Raw genomic sequence first — 15,967 nt, forward strand, 5'->3', positions numbered from 1 at the left:
TAAACTGATACTATTAAGAGCAGAGCTATTTACAAAGTTCCCAGTTCTGGACACATTCATCTGGTTAGGTGCCTTAAGTGTGAGAAGAGTGGGAAGGCTGTGGGCATTTTCTTCAGGCTGAGCCTGGAGTGTTAGTGGACTGAGAGGTCTTGGTAAATTATCAGGACCTTATTAAACTTCAGAAAACTTTACTGATACAAATATCAGTATGGAAATCTCTCCATTCCTCCTCTCTCTTGGGAGTGGAGGTGGGGGTACGGGAAGGGAAAGGGGATGTGTTGTTGGACCTTCAAAAAGTAAAAGGAAATACAGCAAGGCTACGTTAGGGAGAGAAAAGAGATCCATACACAGAGGAAGGTCTGGCCCAAAGGAAGGAAGCTCAGGGGTCTTTCCGTGTAGCCCACTTGAATGGTGGGAAAGGGATACACAGGGAAACACTAGGGGTCTGAGCCCTGGCCTCACCAGGCACCTGTCTATCTGTCAGTCAGTCCTTCCAGGACTTCCCTGTGGATGTCCCCACCTCCTCTGGCTGGGATCACTCCCAGAATGACACTAGTAAGATAACACGGCCCTGGGGGGTGGAGGGCAGCCTAAAATTAGCACCCTGGACCTAGTCAGTCCAGGGGCTAACACCTAGCCTTCAGGCAGTGTTAACAGTGGGAACTGAGAGTCTGTCCTGACCCAGCTTTGGGGCAGTAGGGGCTCCCCAAGGAGGGACCACCAGGGTCCAGTGCTTCGCATAGAGGCAAGAGTGGTGGCAACTGTGGGCAGCGCAGTTTCAGGCAGAAGCCCGGTAAGTACCTGGAACCTAGGATCCCACAACACTTCCATGGATTAGTGAACCTGCAGGCTCATGTGTTGTTCTTACTGGGTCTGGTTTCTGGGGGTATTTGGGAGTTCTATAGGGAACCCTGCCTGCAGAGGGAACCAGGGATACAATGATGGCTACCTGCTGTGTCTGCCCTAAGGGGATGTGTCGCCTAAGCTTTGGGATATAAATAGACCTACTTCCTAGATAAATTGCCCTTATACAACTCAGGAAGTTTTTCTATTTATCTTTATGTCCTTGTGTGGTATTTGTGAGTCTGTGTGGAAGTGCAGCAGGGTGATCTCAGGGCAGAAGGGCAGACAGAGCTCCTCAGGATGTGGGAGGAAGGTGAGTCTTAAAAATAGTCTAATAGTGCCCGGGGGATTCCTCTAGGGCCCACAGAAACTAGCCACTCTCCATTATGAGCTCTTAACCTGGATTAATATACTTTCAAGAGGGCCTTAGAATTTAAAGGATCCAAAACATAGATGGGACAAACAATTACCTTTTATCCCCCAAATCTCTAACTAGAAATTTACCATTTCTTTCAAGGATGAATGTGGGCAGCAAATGGCAATAGTATTACTAATTCATGTAACTTGGTCATGAGAAAAAGTGAAGATATTTCATATTACAGTTATGTAGGGGCTCCCCAAGGAGGGCCCACCAGGGCCCAGTGCTTTGCATAGAGGCAAGAGCAGTGGCAACTGTGGCAGATTTCTGGAATTTTCATTTATGCTTATCACCAATATAGAAATTATTAGATCTTATTATTTAATGTGATTATAAGGAACATTTATAACTATATCGTGCAGTTTTAAAAATATTTTAATAGCTGTATTTCAATATAATTTGTTTCCTTTAATCCTATGTATTGTATTTTATATATTAAAATTCATTCTGAAATGGGACCAGATTTAACCAGATTTCCACAGAGGCCAATAACATACACACACACACACTTGAAATCCCTGGCACTTTGGAGATCAGGAAGGAAATCCTTGTACAGAAAGATCACATAATAACATTGATTAATAAAACACAACAAGGTGAGGTTAAAAAAGTAGAGTAGTTAAAGTTTGTTATCCCATCTATTAAGGCACAATTTATTCAAGTGCTCAAGCTAGCTGGGAGCCATGGCTTGATTTCCTTCTAGAGCAGTGGATCTAAACCTTCTGGCCCTTTAAATACAGTTGCTCATGTTGTGACCCAACCATAAAGTTATTTTCATTGTTACTTCATAACTGTAATGAATCGTAATGTAAATATCTGATATGCAGGATGGTCTTAGGCGATCCCTGTGAAAGGGTCGTTCAACCGTCAAAGGAGTCGCGACCCACAGGTTGAGAACCGCTGCTCTAGCGGCTCATTAGATAGACCCTGCTGTGGGCTCATGATATGACCTTGGTGAGAGCTTCAAATTTTCCTCCACACTCCCTGCCTTCTCCATCTCCCTGAACACAACTCCTGCCCCACCTCCAGAATATTAAGAAGGGCATCCTTTCTGTCTGTCAGAAAAAAATGATTTGAAAAGAAACATTCCATGAAGTCCCTGGAATTCAGCATAGCCCTCAGAGCTTAGGATTCTAGGAACTGCAATATGAATCTGCTTGTGGCAAGGGAGAGTCATGTGTTCATTTTTCCAAGTTGCAATAGAAAAACATGATGGGGAGTAGGGAAGCCTGTATTCTATTTCTGGCTCTGGTATTGCCTTGTTGTAAGGCATCTGGCAAACCCCTTATCTTTTCAGGTCTCAGTTTCCTCCACCCAGAAAATGGGGATAAATACAGTATTACCTCTTCCACTGTGGTGAAATAAGTTTGAAAATCACAAGATTATAGGTATATTCTGGGTATTTTGCTAATTAAACAATTGACAATGTCATCCATATGACCTTGGGGAAAAATATCTGCTCTCCAATGAGCCTTGGTTTTCTCATCTGTAGATTTAACAATTTTAATTAAATGATTTATTAGGTGCATTACAGCTCTGAAATTATGGGACTTCAGGTAGGGACCAATAGTCATAGAAGACTGAAGTGATAACAACATCACAGTAAAAATACTGAGTACTACATTCAAGTGCTATTCTAAACACTTAATATGTATTAACTCATTTATTCCTAACAATAACCCTCTAAGGCAGGTACTACTATTGTCCCCTTTATACAGATTAAGAAATGAGCACAGGAAGATTAAGTGATCTGCCTTAGGTCACACAGTACTAAGTGGTGGATCTGGGATTAAATCAGAATGTCAGACCATGTTTTACCACTACTTTATATGGCCTTTCAATTGGCAATGGGAGCAAAAGAGACCCATATAGAAGGAGTTATAATGCAGTGTGATGACTTCTATAGTGGTATAAAAGCACAGACTCTGAAGAAACTAATCCATCAGAAAAAAATGGATGTGACGGAAGAAAACATATTTATGGAGATCCATCATTTCTCTTCTCTTATCACTGAATCCTGAGGTATAAGTAGAGGATTGGTAGAAAGTAAGGCTGGAGATGTGGGTCAAGAATTTCCCATAAGGGACCTCTGAGCCAGGCTAAGGCATCCAGGCTGATAAGATGTGTATCTTTAAAGAATCATTTTAGCCAAAATGTGGAGAAAATATTGAAATGTGAAACTAGCTAGGATGGTGAACCTTTTGAGCTCGGCGTGTCAGCATTTTGAAAAACCCTAACTTAACTCTGGTGCTGTGTCACATATAGAAATATTTTGATGTTTGCAACCATAGTAAAACAAAGATGTATATTTTTGATATTTATTTTATATATTTAAATGCCATTAAACAAAGAAAAATCAACCAAAAAAATGAGTTTGCGTGTCACCTCTGACATGCGTGTCATAGATTACATCACAAAGCACCATTCTGTTGGCCTAGCAACTGCCAGACCTAGGCCACATCATTAGTTCCCACATCTTAAACTAAGGAAGATTCATTTACCAAATTATCAGCCATGATGTGTATTCTACTGGAAATGGAGGAATACAAGGTGAATACAGAGGTCCTCAACCTAGAGTTTACACAGTAATGAAGCACATATAAGTGAAAATGTGGTGAGAAAGTTCATAGTTGAAGTCTACTTATAAGCCTTTGGAAACCCTGAGCAGAGGAGGAGATTAGGGAGGGCTTCTCAGAAGTGGGAATTTGAAGGGCAGGCAGAACAGCGAAGGCAAAGACACCAAGCTGTGAAAATATGTCATTTGTTTTGTCAGCCATCTCCATGGCCTGAAATAGGATAGAGTAGGTGTTATAAGCAGGGGACCCATAAGTGAAGAGCCTGATGGTGAAGGGTGAGGGGCAAGGGCTGGTATCCAGGCTTTTGATGGGGATTGTCAGTCTCTTGTTTTTGGCACCCACAGATCTGGCATATTCTCCTCTTCATAATGAGAATGGTTCTGCTCTAATAAGCCAACATGAACTTCATGGACATCAGCAAAATCTTCTCCCTCTTGCAGCCTGACAAGGAAGAAGAGGACACAAACATAAGGGAGAAGCAGGCTCTCCGTGAAGCAGTACACAGAAATGACTCCTATACCTTGGACCAGCTTTTGCGGCAAGAGTGTTACAAACGTTTCATCAATAGTAGGAGTGGCTGGGGTGTTCCTGGGACACCCCTGCGCTTGGCTGCTGCTTATGGCCACCTTAATTGTTTGCAGGTACTCCTGGCCCATGGTGCTGACGTTGATAGCTTGGATATCAAGGCACAGACACCACTTTTTACCGCTGTCAGCCATGGCCATCTGGATTGCGTGCGTGAGCTTTTGGAAGCTGGAGCTTGTCCTAGTGGAAGTGTTTACAACAACTGCTCTCCCATACTCACAGCCGCACGTGATGGTTCTGTTGGCATCCTGCAGGAGCTCCTAGGCCATGGTGCAGATCCGAATGTCAAGGCTAAACTACCAGTCTTGGTGTCAAACATAACTTCATTTTCTGGTCCCCTTTTTTTGGCTGCAGTCTATGGGCACCTTGACTGTTTCCGCCTGCTTTTGCTCTATGGGGCAGATCCTAACTACAATTGTACCGACCAGTACCTATTAGCTCGTGTCCCACAGCCACGCACCCTCCTTGAAAACTGCCTCCACCGTAATTGTGATCCCGAGTACATTCAGCTGTTAATTGATTTTGGTGCTAACATATACCTTCCATCTGTCCCACTGGACATGGACAGGAAAAATGATAAAGGCACCATCTTACTGTTACAGGCCCGAGGTGAGTGTCAAGCAGACCAGTCCTATAGGGGTCCTGGTATGAAGGTCTCAGGGCCCCAAATTATCCCCAAGCCAACCCTTCTGAGATGAATTGCAGAAAACACCATCTTCCTCCTCTACTGGAGCCCCAGTGGAGAAGAGGTTACATATTCCTTATTAGGGTCAAGATCACTAACATAAGGTAGAAAGATAGAAGTAGCTTGGTATCGTGTTTTGGCACTGCCCTCTCTAGTCCTCAGTGTGTCCCTATTGGTGCTGTACATTGAAAGGAGGGTGGGGGACATTTCTTAAAAGGAAGAGAACATTTAGGGCTACAAGAGCAAGGGAAGTGTGAATGTAGCCTTGGGTGGGAGAATTGCCCTGAGGATTGCTTCTCATGACCTGTTTCTCTTTGCTGCAGCCACTCCACGAACACTACTGTCGCAGGCCCGTATAGTTATCCGCAGAGCTTTCTGCCAGGCCAATAAGCCACAAGCCATTGACCAGCTGGATATTCCCCCTGTTTTGATTAGCTACCTCAAACACCAATTGTAATCTTGCAACCTACCCAGAAACCCATGATATCTCCAAAGCATCTCGAGGACCCAGATAACTGAAGAGCACTATAGCTCCTCCCACTCATTTGGAGCTGCTTTCCTGTATTATCCTCTACAATAAAATAACTTACAAAATAAATTCTGGTGTCTGTTGTGTGTGTGTGTAGAGGGGGTTGTTTATTGGGGGTAGTGGTCTGGTTGGCCATGGGGAAGGATGGTAATGGTCTGGCATTTGACAGGCATGAGTTCTGACCAGTGTAAGATAAAAAGTGAAAACTAACTCAATGGCCCACACTTTCCCACCAACATTCTCGAGAGAATTTGGAGTTGTGTTGTTCTAGTAGCAAAGTCCTGAAGAATTAAACTAGGTAAAAGGGTAGCATTAGCTTGCTCAGCCCTGTACCTGCCTCCATTTCTCTGGCTGCTGCAAGACACCTTTTTAGGGGCTGTCACCCAATTCCCTATTATTTTGAGTCAGTGACCAAGGAGCCCCACATTCATTAACCTTAAATAATTGGCTGCATTCCCACTAGTCCAATTTATAATCAAGATCAAACTGGGAAAATAAACTACCAAGTATTTATGACACAATGTAATGCAGAAAAGAAAATTGGTTACATAGCTGATAGGCAGAGAATCTGAGCAGAATGGGAAGGTAACCAAGCCATTAGTGGAACCAGGAGCCCAAAACCATCCCTAAGCTGAAGGAGGGAGGGGGAAAGTACGTCCAGAGTCCAGGGACAGGGGTCACCTGATGGAAAGTGGAATCAAAAGCCTGTCCACAGGTGCTAGAACCATTGAAAAGAGATGTTGCTCAAACCATAGGAAAGGAAGAAATACCTTCTCCTTTCCCTCATTCTTGCCCTTTAATCTGCCTCCAGTGTCTCTCTCATTGGGGGAACTGGAAGTGAACTAATATGAGAGCCTGGGAAACATAGCCCACAGGGTTTAGCCCCTTGAAATATAAGGCAGATTAGGGGAAGATGAGCAGTGAAGGAACAGTGGAAGGAGATGGTGTGATCTGGTTCAGTAGCTGGGGTCACACAGCAGAATTGGAAGTATAATGACAGTCAGAGTCATAGATTATACACAGCAGATACCACCAGAAGCAAAAAGGCTAAATACCCTGGCTTCTCCATTTTTCCTACCCTCCCACCAGTGTTCTCATTGGTTGTACCCAACCAGAAGATGATTGATGAGGGATTCTGGAAATCACTGTCAGTCCCCTATGATGTGGAGAAAAGCAGGGGAAGGAGAAAAACATATCCAACACAGATAACTATGCAAATTCAAATCCAAGCAGCTTCATTTTGCTAACTCTTTATCCTTCTACAGTACCTTCTTATATTTCTCCTGCATGATACCTGCATGGAGATGTGAATGTGCAGTGAAAGAGACACAATATGAAGGAATGAAGGAGGAGAGCCCAGACCATCTGTACTTTGGGAAACACTATAAATGTTCAGAGCTTTTCATGGGAGCTGCCTTGACAGCCTCCCCCCATTCCCCGCATCATGATCTATCACTGGGGAAGGGAGGCAGGGAATGGGGGCTTGAACTGACTTGCGTCTCCTACCTCTTACCTCCTCCACTCTCCCTAGCTCCTCGTGCCTGAGAGACTTTAGGAAGGAAGGCAAGAGAACTGGACATCTATCTCCAAGGTCTTGCCACACTCAACTTCCACACTTTCATTCTTATGTATTTTGGAGAGCAGTGCAATTGTTTATCAACAAGGAGCAAGAGAACTGAAGGACTCGGCTGTAAGCATAGACAAAGGGCTTCAGGGCAGACATCCCCATCTATCTTCTTACAGGTGAGTTCTCCTGGCTTTGTCCTCCCCATTCAAGGCCCTTGGAGATTAGGAGTCAACCTCACCAACCCCATTTGCTCTAGGCCCCTGTGAAAGTGTATCTTTCAAATGGGCCTGGCCAGGGTAGCCTCCCCTGTGGTATCTGGGACACATTCTCTGGTTGACCCATGAACGCATGTGGATATTCTGGGAATTTCAGAAGACTTGCACTTGAGGAAAATGTAAGAGCATACCAAATTCTAGACAGAGAGGGAGAGCTGAAATTCTTATCCCCATTTCCCAGACGAGCAGAATGAGACCTTGATTAAGTTAAGTGCCCATGTTATTAGCTATTATATTTCCAGTTGCCTGTGCTGCTGGTGGGCAGAGACAACTTCAAGGATTGGTGTCTTAGTCCCTTCCACTCCCCAGGTCTAACCATTCCCATCCAGACAATAGGCCAGGGGGTGGAAAGGATCATCTCAAATTCTGATGATCCTCTGAGACAATCTTCCTTAGGAGGTGTGAGGAGGAGGCAGAGGTGATGTCACTGTTCCTGGAGTAAAATCTCTCCCTTGGCCTTTACTCTCTTATTAGCATTGATCCCAGATGATAACCTACTCTCTCCCTCACAACTCCTACCACATTCACCAGCTTCTGAAAAAGACAAATCTTAACCTTTTCAGGTGAGCAAGGCCCCTTCTCTCCCTCCTTCTCTCCATCTCTCCCTGTCCCCTTTTGACCTCTCTTTCCTTCCTTCCTTCTTCCCTCCCTTGTTTCTTCCCTTTCTCCCTCCCTTCCTTCCTGGCATTGCCATGAGTCTGAGGCTGGCTCGGCTCTTCACATGCCACTGATCAGTCTGTATTATCCCTTGCAATGGCAAAATTATTTTCCTTTATTCAGAAAGGGAACCCCTAAAGACTAGATCCAAAGTGCAAAATAGTCTATTGGACTTCAGAAACCAGAGAAATACCCTTCATCTGCTATCTTGAGGGAAAGTAAGATGGAAGAGATGGTATTTGGTCTGGCATTGAATGGTGGAAAGGGTTTTAAACAGTACAGAAGAAAGAAAATGTATCAACGGAGAGAACTCTTTGGGAAAGAGTTCTACAGTTTGCTCTATAGTGAGCAAAGACATAGAAGTGGGAAAAAGCAGGGCAGTTGGATAACCAGTTAAGGTTGGTGTGAGTTCAATGTATTTGAACAATAATAGGCCATGGACTAGACTGGAGAAGGCCCTAAATACCCTATTTTTTTTTTAGACTTGAAAAGTTCAGTTCTTCAGTGGGGTATGCACAGTAATAGGAAATTACTTGCTGAATGCACAGAAAATGCATTCTCTGATTTCCCAGGGCAGATATGGCAGCATTACATTTTTTAAAAATTAGGTATAATTGGCATATAACATTATACTAGTACAACATAATGATTCTATATTTATATATATTGTTAAATGATCACAATAAGTCTAGTTAACATATGGCACCATACATAGTTCAATTTTTTTGTGTGTGATAAGAACTTTTAAGATCTTTACTCTTAGCAAATTTCAAATATGCAATACAGGAGGAGGAGAAAATGGCGACCAGCAGGAAGGTAGGGAAGGAGAGAGTGTGAGAGCGCAAGGAAGTGATAGAGGAGTGTGTGGACGTGTGGTGTGTGTGTGTATGAGCTAGGGACAGTTAGATTCTGCAGGTCTTCTAAGGGGCTGCTAAACTGGGCAGGTTTAGGCGGCGGAGTCCCGCTCCCTGCGCGGACACTCCTGGGCGGCCAGCACAGGCACCGCGACCACGCCATCTTGGGAAACAGAGCTGCTTGAGACTAGGATCCTGGCCTCAGCACCACCCAGTCTGATCTCAGTCGCATACCAGGATCCTACAGCCACTGGGGACAGAGACCTATGACCACAGCTACAGACCTGAGGACACCAAAAGTTCAGAAATCCCCACAGCAGATCCATGAGTAACAGAGCCCATCCCCCCTTCCCGCAGGCTTGCAGGCAGCCCTTGCGGGGCCTCAGCACTCCAGGAACTTTAGCCTGGAAGTGTGCAAGCACCTAGGAACTGATCCCGTGTAGGGCCGGGTTCAGGAGTCCTGGGCTGGGAGCAATCGTGCGAACACTGGAAACTGGTCCTGCTTGCACTGCCTGCTCCAGGAGCCCTGGGCTGGGAGCAAACGTGCAAACACCGAGAACTGATCCTACGCACACTGCCGGCTTCAGAGCCCTGGGCTGGGAGCAATCGTGCGAACACTGGAAACTGGTCCTGCTCGCACTGCCTGCTCCAGAAGCCCTGGGCTGGGAGCAATCCCACGAACACCGGGAATTTGTCCCGTGTAGCAAAGGCCCAGGGACCCCGAATCTCTGGGCAGGAGGCAGCACCAAGCACCAGTGACTTGACTGTGTTTCTTATAACCTGCGCTTGAGATCCTGACTCCCTGTGCATTCATACTAAGAGCCAGTGACTCCAATTCCTGGTGCAAGGGCACACAGGGACCCTGATTCTCAAGGCAAGGTTGCGCGAAGCAACAGAGACTCTGATACTGGATTCTTGGGGAACTCTAACTCCTGGCGCATGCTAGGGGGCTCTGGTGTTCAACATGCTCTGGGGGGGTCTCTGTTCCAGCACGGTGCAGGCAGGGTCCCTGTTTCTAAGGGCACGTACGAGGACACATTGAGCGCTGACAACACTGACTCTGAGCGAGCCTGGTTCCCACCAACCCACAACAACCACACATCTTAGTGTCAGAGCTCTTCAGTGACACTAGGGTGGAGTGAGGCTCCCACTGCACACGGCCCAGGCCCATGCAGCTTGACGTTTGAACCATCGGGAGATAATCAGAATGAAGAGACGACACAACACCCAGAGGAAAGACAATGAGGAGTCGCCAAGAAAGGAAATTAATGAAGTTGAAGCATGCAACATGACAGAAAAAGAATTCAAAATAATGGTTGTACAATTCATTCACTGGATGGAAGAGAAAATCAACAACCTATGCAAGAATCAGGAAGAAATGAAAAGTGATATAGCTATAATCAAAAACACCATGGAAAGTTTCAACAGCAGACTAGAAGAAGCAGAGGACCGAATTAGTGAATTAGAAGATAAGGCAGAGAAACAAGCTCAATCTGAACAGCAACTGGAGAAAAAAATTAAAAAGCAGGAGGAGAGCCTAAGGGAGCTTCAGGACAACATGAAACGAAGTAACACACGCATAATAGGGCTGCAAGAAGGACAAGAAGAGCAGCAAGGATTAGAAAATCTATTTGAAGAAATAATGTCAAAAAACTTCCCAGATATGGGGAAGAAAAAAGTTACACAAGTACAGAGAGTCCTAGGCAAGATGAACCCCAAAAGACCCACACCAAGACACATCATAATAACAATGGCAAATGTACAAGACAAAGACAGAATCTTAAAGGCTGCAAGAGAGAAACAGAGAGTTACCTACAAAGGATTCCCCCATCAGATTATCAAATGATTTCTCAACAGAAACACATCAGGCCAGAAAAGAATGGACAGAAATTTACAAAGTGTTGCAAAGCAAAGGACTGAATCCAAGAATACTCTATCCAGCAAGGCTATCATTCAAAATTGAAGGGGAAATAAGAAGTTTCACAGACAAAAAAAGGCTAAGGGAGTTTGTCACTACCAAGCCAGCAATGCAAGAAATGCTAAAGGGACTGGTGTAAAAAGAAGAACTAAAAAGCCCAGAAAGAAAAAAGCCACAAAAAAATAGAAATGGCTACAAACAAGAGCGTTTCAATAATAACTTTAAATGTAAATGGACTAAATGGTCCAATCAAAAGACATCGAGTGGCTGAATGAATAAAAAAAACATGACCCATATCTTTGCTGTCTACAAGAGACCCACCACATTAGAAGGGACTCACACAGACTGAAAGTGAAGGGACGGAAAAATATCTTTCAGGCAAATGGAAATGAAATAAAAAAAGCTGGGGTAGCGATACTTATATTGGACAAAATAGACCTCAAAGTGAAGGCCATAACAAGAGATAAAGAAGGCCACTTCCTAATACTAAAGGGATCAATACAACAAGAGGATATAACCCTGATAAACATATATACACCCAATGCAGGAGCACCCACACACATAAGAAAACTCCTGGAAGGTATCAGGGGATAGAGCGACAACAATACAATCATAGTAGGGGACTTTAATACACCACTGACATCACTGGATAAATCCGCTAGAAAAAACTCAGCAAAGAAACAGCAATCCTAAATGACTCACTAAATCAGATGGACTTAATTGACATCTTCAGAACACTTCACCCCAAAGCCACAAAATATACGTTCTTCTCAAGTGCTCATGGGACATCTTCAAAAATAGACCACATATTGGGTCACAAACAAAGTCTCCCCAAATTCAAGAAGATTGAAATCATACCAAGCATCTTCTCAGACCACAAGGGCGTAATATTAGAAACAAACTACAATAAAAACAACTCAAAATACTCAACCACTTGGAAGCTGAATAGCATGTTATTAAATATTGATTGGGTTACCAATGAGAACAAAGAAGAAATTAAAAACATCCTGGAAACTAATGACAATGAAAACACAACAATCCAAAACCTTTGGGACACGATGAAAGCAGTCCTGAGAGGGAAGTTTATAGCTCTACAGGCCTATCTCAACAAACAAGAAAAAATGGTAGTAAATCATCTAAATCTACAGCTCAAAGAATTAGAAAGAGAGCAACAAGAAAAACGTAGAGTGAGCAGAAGGAAGGAGATAATAGATATTAGAGCAGAAATAAATGACATAGAGACAAAAAAAAACAATACAGAAAATCAATGAAACAAAGAGCTGGTTCTGTGAAAGGATAAACAAGATTGACAAACCTCTAGCCAGGCTCACCAAGAAGCAAAGAGAAAGGACCCAAATAAACAAAATCAGAAATGATAGAGGCGAAATAACAGCGGATCCCACACAAATACAAATGATTGTTAAAAAATACTATGGACAACTCTATTCCAACAAACTAGACAACCTGGAGGAAATGGACATATTCCTAGAAAAATACAACATTACAAAACTTAATCAGGAAGAATCTAAAAATCTCAATAGGCCAATAACTATGGAAGAAATTGAAGCAGTCATCAAAAAGCTTCCAGCAAACAAAAGCCCAGGACCAGCTTCACAGGGGAGTTTTACAAAACATTCAAGGAAGAACTAAATCCTATCCTCCTCAGACTACTACAAAAAATCAAAGAGGAAGCAACACTTCCAAGCTCATTCTATGAAGCCAGCATCACCCTAATACCAAAACCAGGTAAAAACAACACAATGGAAGAGAATTACAGGCCAATATCCCTCATGTACATAGATGCCAAAATCCTCAACAAAATCTTAGCAAATCGGATCCAGCAGTACATCAGAAAGATCATACACCACGACCAAGTAGGATTTATCCCAGGGATGCAAGGATGATACAATACCCGCAAATCAATAAACGTGATACATCACATAAACAAATTGAAAGAAAAAAACCAATAGTCATATCAATTGATGCAGAAAAAGCATTTGACAAAATTCAACACCCATTTTTGATAAAATCTCTCAGCAAGGTGGGGATTGAAGGATCATACCTCAACATAATAAAAGCCATATATGACAAACCCACAGCCAACATCATACTCAATGGACAAAAACTAACACCATTTCCCCTAAGAACAGGAACAAGACAGGGATGCCCATTCTCACCACTCCTGTTCGACATAGTACTGGAAGTATTAGCCATTGCAATTAGACAAGAAGAAGAAATAAAAGGCATCCAAATTGGAAAAGAAGAAGTAAAACTGTCCTTATTTGCAGATGACATGATATTATACATGAAAAAACCCTAAAGACTCCATCAAAAAACTATTAGACTTAATAAAAGAATTCGCAATGTAGCATGATACAAAATGAACGCCAAGAAATCTATGGCATTTCTATACACCAATAGTGAATGTGCAGAAAGAGAGACTAAAAAAGCAATCCCATTTACCATCGCACCAAAAAAATTAAGCTACCTAGGAATAAACTTAACTAAAGAGGTAAAAGACCTCTTCTCAGAAAACTACAGGACGTTGAAAAAAGAGATAGAGGAAGACATAAAGAGATGGAAGAACATACCATGTTCTTGGATTGGTAGAATCAACATCATTAAAATGTCCATACTGCCCAAAGCAATCTATAAATTCAACGCACTGCCCATTAAAATACCAATGGCATATTTCACAGACCTAGAACGAACTCTCCAAAAATTCATCTGGAATAAAAAAAGACCCTGAATAGCTGCAGCGATTGTGAGAAAGGACAAAGTAGGTGGGATCTCAATAACAGATATCAAGCTGTATTACAAAGCCACTGTTCTAAAAACTGCCTGGTACTGGCACAAGAACAGACATATAGATCAATGGAACAGAATAGAGAGCCCAGAAATCAGCCCCAACCAATACGCTCAATTAATATTTGACAAAGGAGGCAAGAACATACAATGGAGCCAAGATAGTCTCTTCAATAAATGGTGTTGGGAAAATTGGACAGATACATGCAAGAAAATGAAACTGGACCACCAACTTACACCATACACAAAAATAAACTCAAAATGGATAAAGGACTTAAATATATGACAGGAAACCATACAAATACTAGAAGAATTCAAAGGCAACAAAATCTCAGACATATGCCGAAGCAATTTCTTCACCAATACAGCTCCTAGGGCATTGGAAACTAAAGAGAAAATAAACAAATGGGACTACATCAAAATAAAAAGTTTCTGCACAGCAAAAGTAACCATCAACAAAACAACAAGAAAGCCCACTACATGGGAGAACATATTTGCCAATGCTATCACTGATAAGGGTTTAACCTCCAACATTTATAGGGAACTCATACAACTCACCAAAAGGAAGATAAACAATCCAATCAAAAAATGAGGAAAGGACCTAAATAGACACCTTTCAAAAGAGGACATTCAGAAAGCCAAGAGACATATGAAAACATGCTCAAAGTCACTAATCATCCGAGAGATGCAAATCAAAACAACAATGAGGTACCATCTCACACCTGTCAGACTGGCTATCATCAACAAATCAACAAACGACAAGTGCTGGAGAGGATGTGGAGAAAAAGGAACACTTGTGCACTGCTGGTGGGAATGCAGACTGGTGCAGCCACTATGGAAGACAGTATGGAGTTTCCTCAAAAAACTACAAATGCAACTCCCATTTGACCCTGTGATCCCACTTCTAGGAATATATTCCTGGAAACCAGAAACACCAATCAGAAAGGATATATGCACCCCTATGTTCATAGCAGCACAATTCACCATAGCTAGGATCTGGAAACAGCCTAAGTGCCCATCAGTAGATGAATGGATTAGAAAACAGTGGTACATCTACACGATGGAATGCTATGCTGCTGTAAAAAAGAAGGAACTCTTACCATTTGCAACAGCATGGATGGAACTGGAGAGCATTATGCTAAGTGAAATAAGCCAGTCAATGAAGAAAAAATACCACTTGATCTCACTCATTTCTGGATAATAAAGACCATTATAAACTTATCAACAAAAATAGATACAGAGGCAGAGCTGCCTCGAACAGACTGTCAAACTACAGCAGGAAGGCCCGGGAGGGTGGGAGGGCAGGAGGGGGGTGGGTAAGAGATCAACCAAAGGACTTGTATGCATGCATATAAGCATAACCAATGGACATAAGACACTGGGGGGTAGGGGAGGCCAGGGGATTGTCAAGCGGGGAAAAAAAAAGGAGACATATGTAATACTCTTTGTAATACTTTAAGCAATAAAAACAATATGCAATACAGTATTATTAACTGTAGTCACCATTTTGTAAGTTATATTCCTGTGACTTATTTTTAATATATTTTTTATTGATTAAGATATTACATATGTGTCCTTATCCCCACGTTACCCTATACCCCCCCACCCCCCGCTCATGCCCTCACCTCCCCGTTGTCCATGTCCATTGGTTAGGCCTATATGCTTGCATATAAGTCCTTTGGTTGATCTTTCCCCCTTACCCCCACCCTCCCCTACCTTCCCTCCAAGGCTCGACAGTCCAATCAATGCCTCTCCGTCTCTGGATCAGTCCTTGTTCATCAATTTATGTTGTTCATTATATTCCACAAATGAGTGAGATCCTGTGGTATTTATTCTTCTCTGACTGGCTTATTTCACTTAGCATAATGCTCTCCAGTTCAATCCATGCTGTGGCAAATGGTAAGAGTTCCTTTTTCTTCTTCCTCTTCTTAAAGAATACCTTTCAGCATTTCATATAATGCTGGTTTGGTGGTGATGAACTCCTTTAGCTTTTTTTTTTTTTTTTTTTTTTTATCTGTGAAGCTCTTTATCTGACCTTCAATTCTGAATGATAGCTTTGCTGGATAAAGTAATCTTGGTTGTAGGTTCTTGCTATTCATCACTTTGAATATTTCTTTCCACTGTCTTCTGGCCTGCATGGTTTCTGTTGAGAAATCAGCTGACAGTCGTATGGGTACTCCCTTGTAGGTAACTGACTGTCTTTCTCTTGCTGCTTTTAAGATTCTCTCTTTGTCTTTTGCTCTTGGCATTTTAAT

General features: G+C 42.7%; 1 protein-coding gene across 1 annotated transcript; it reads left to right on the forward strand.

Moving 5' to 3' along the window:
* Nucleotides 1-619: 619 nt before the first annotated feature.
* Nucleotides 620-5,689, forward strand: ASB12 (ankyrin repeat and SOCS box containing 12). Its single transcript, XM_059679141.1, has 3 exons — nucleotides 620-793; nucleotides 4,182-5,031; nucleotides 5,431-5,689. Exons 2-3 carry the CDS (start codon nucleotides 4,236-4,238, stop codon nucleotides 5,562-5,564), a joined length of 930 nt encoding a protein of 309 aa, XP_059535124.1. The 5' UTR covers nucleotides 620-793; nucleotides 4,182-4,235; the 3' UTR covers nucleotides 5,565-5,689.
* The last annotated feature ends 10,278 nt before the right edge of the window (nucleotides 5,690-15,967 follow it).

This window comes from Myotis daubentonii, chromosome X (assembly GCF_963259705.1).
Source record: "Myotis daubentonii chromosome X, mMyoDau2.1, whole genome shotgun sequence".
Lineage (NCBI taxonomy): Eukaryota > Metazoa > Chordata > Mammalia > Chiroptera > Vespertilionidae > Myotis > Myotis daubentonii.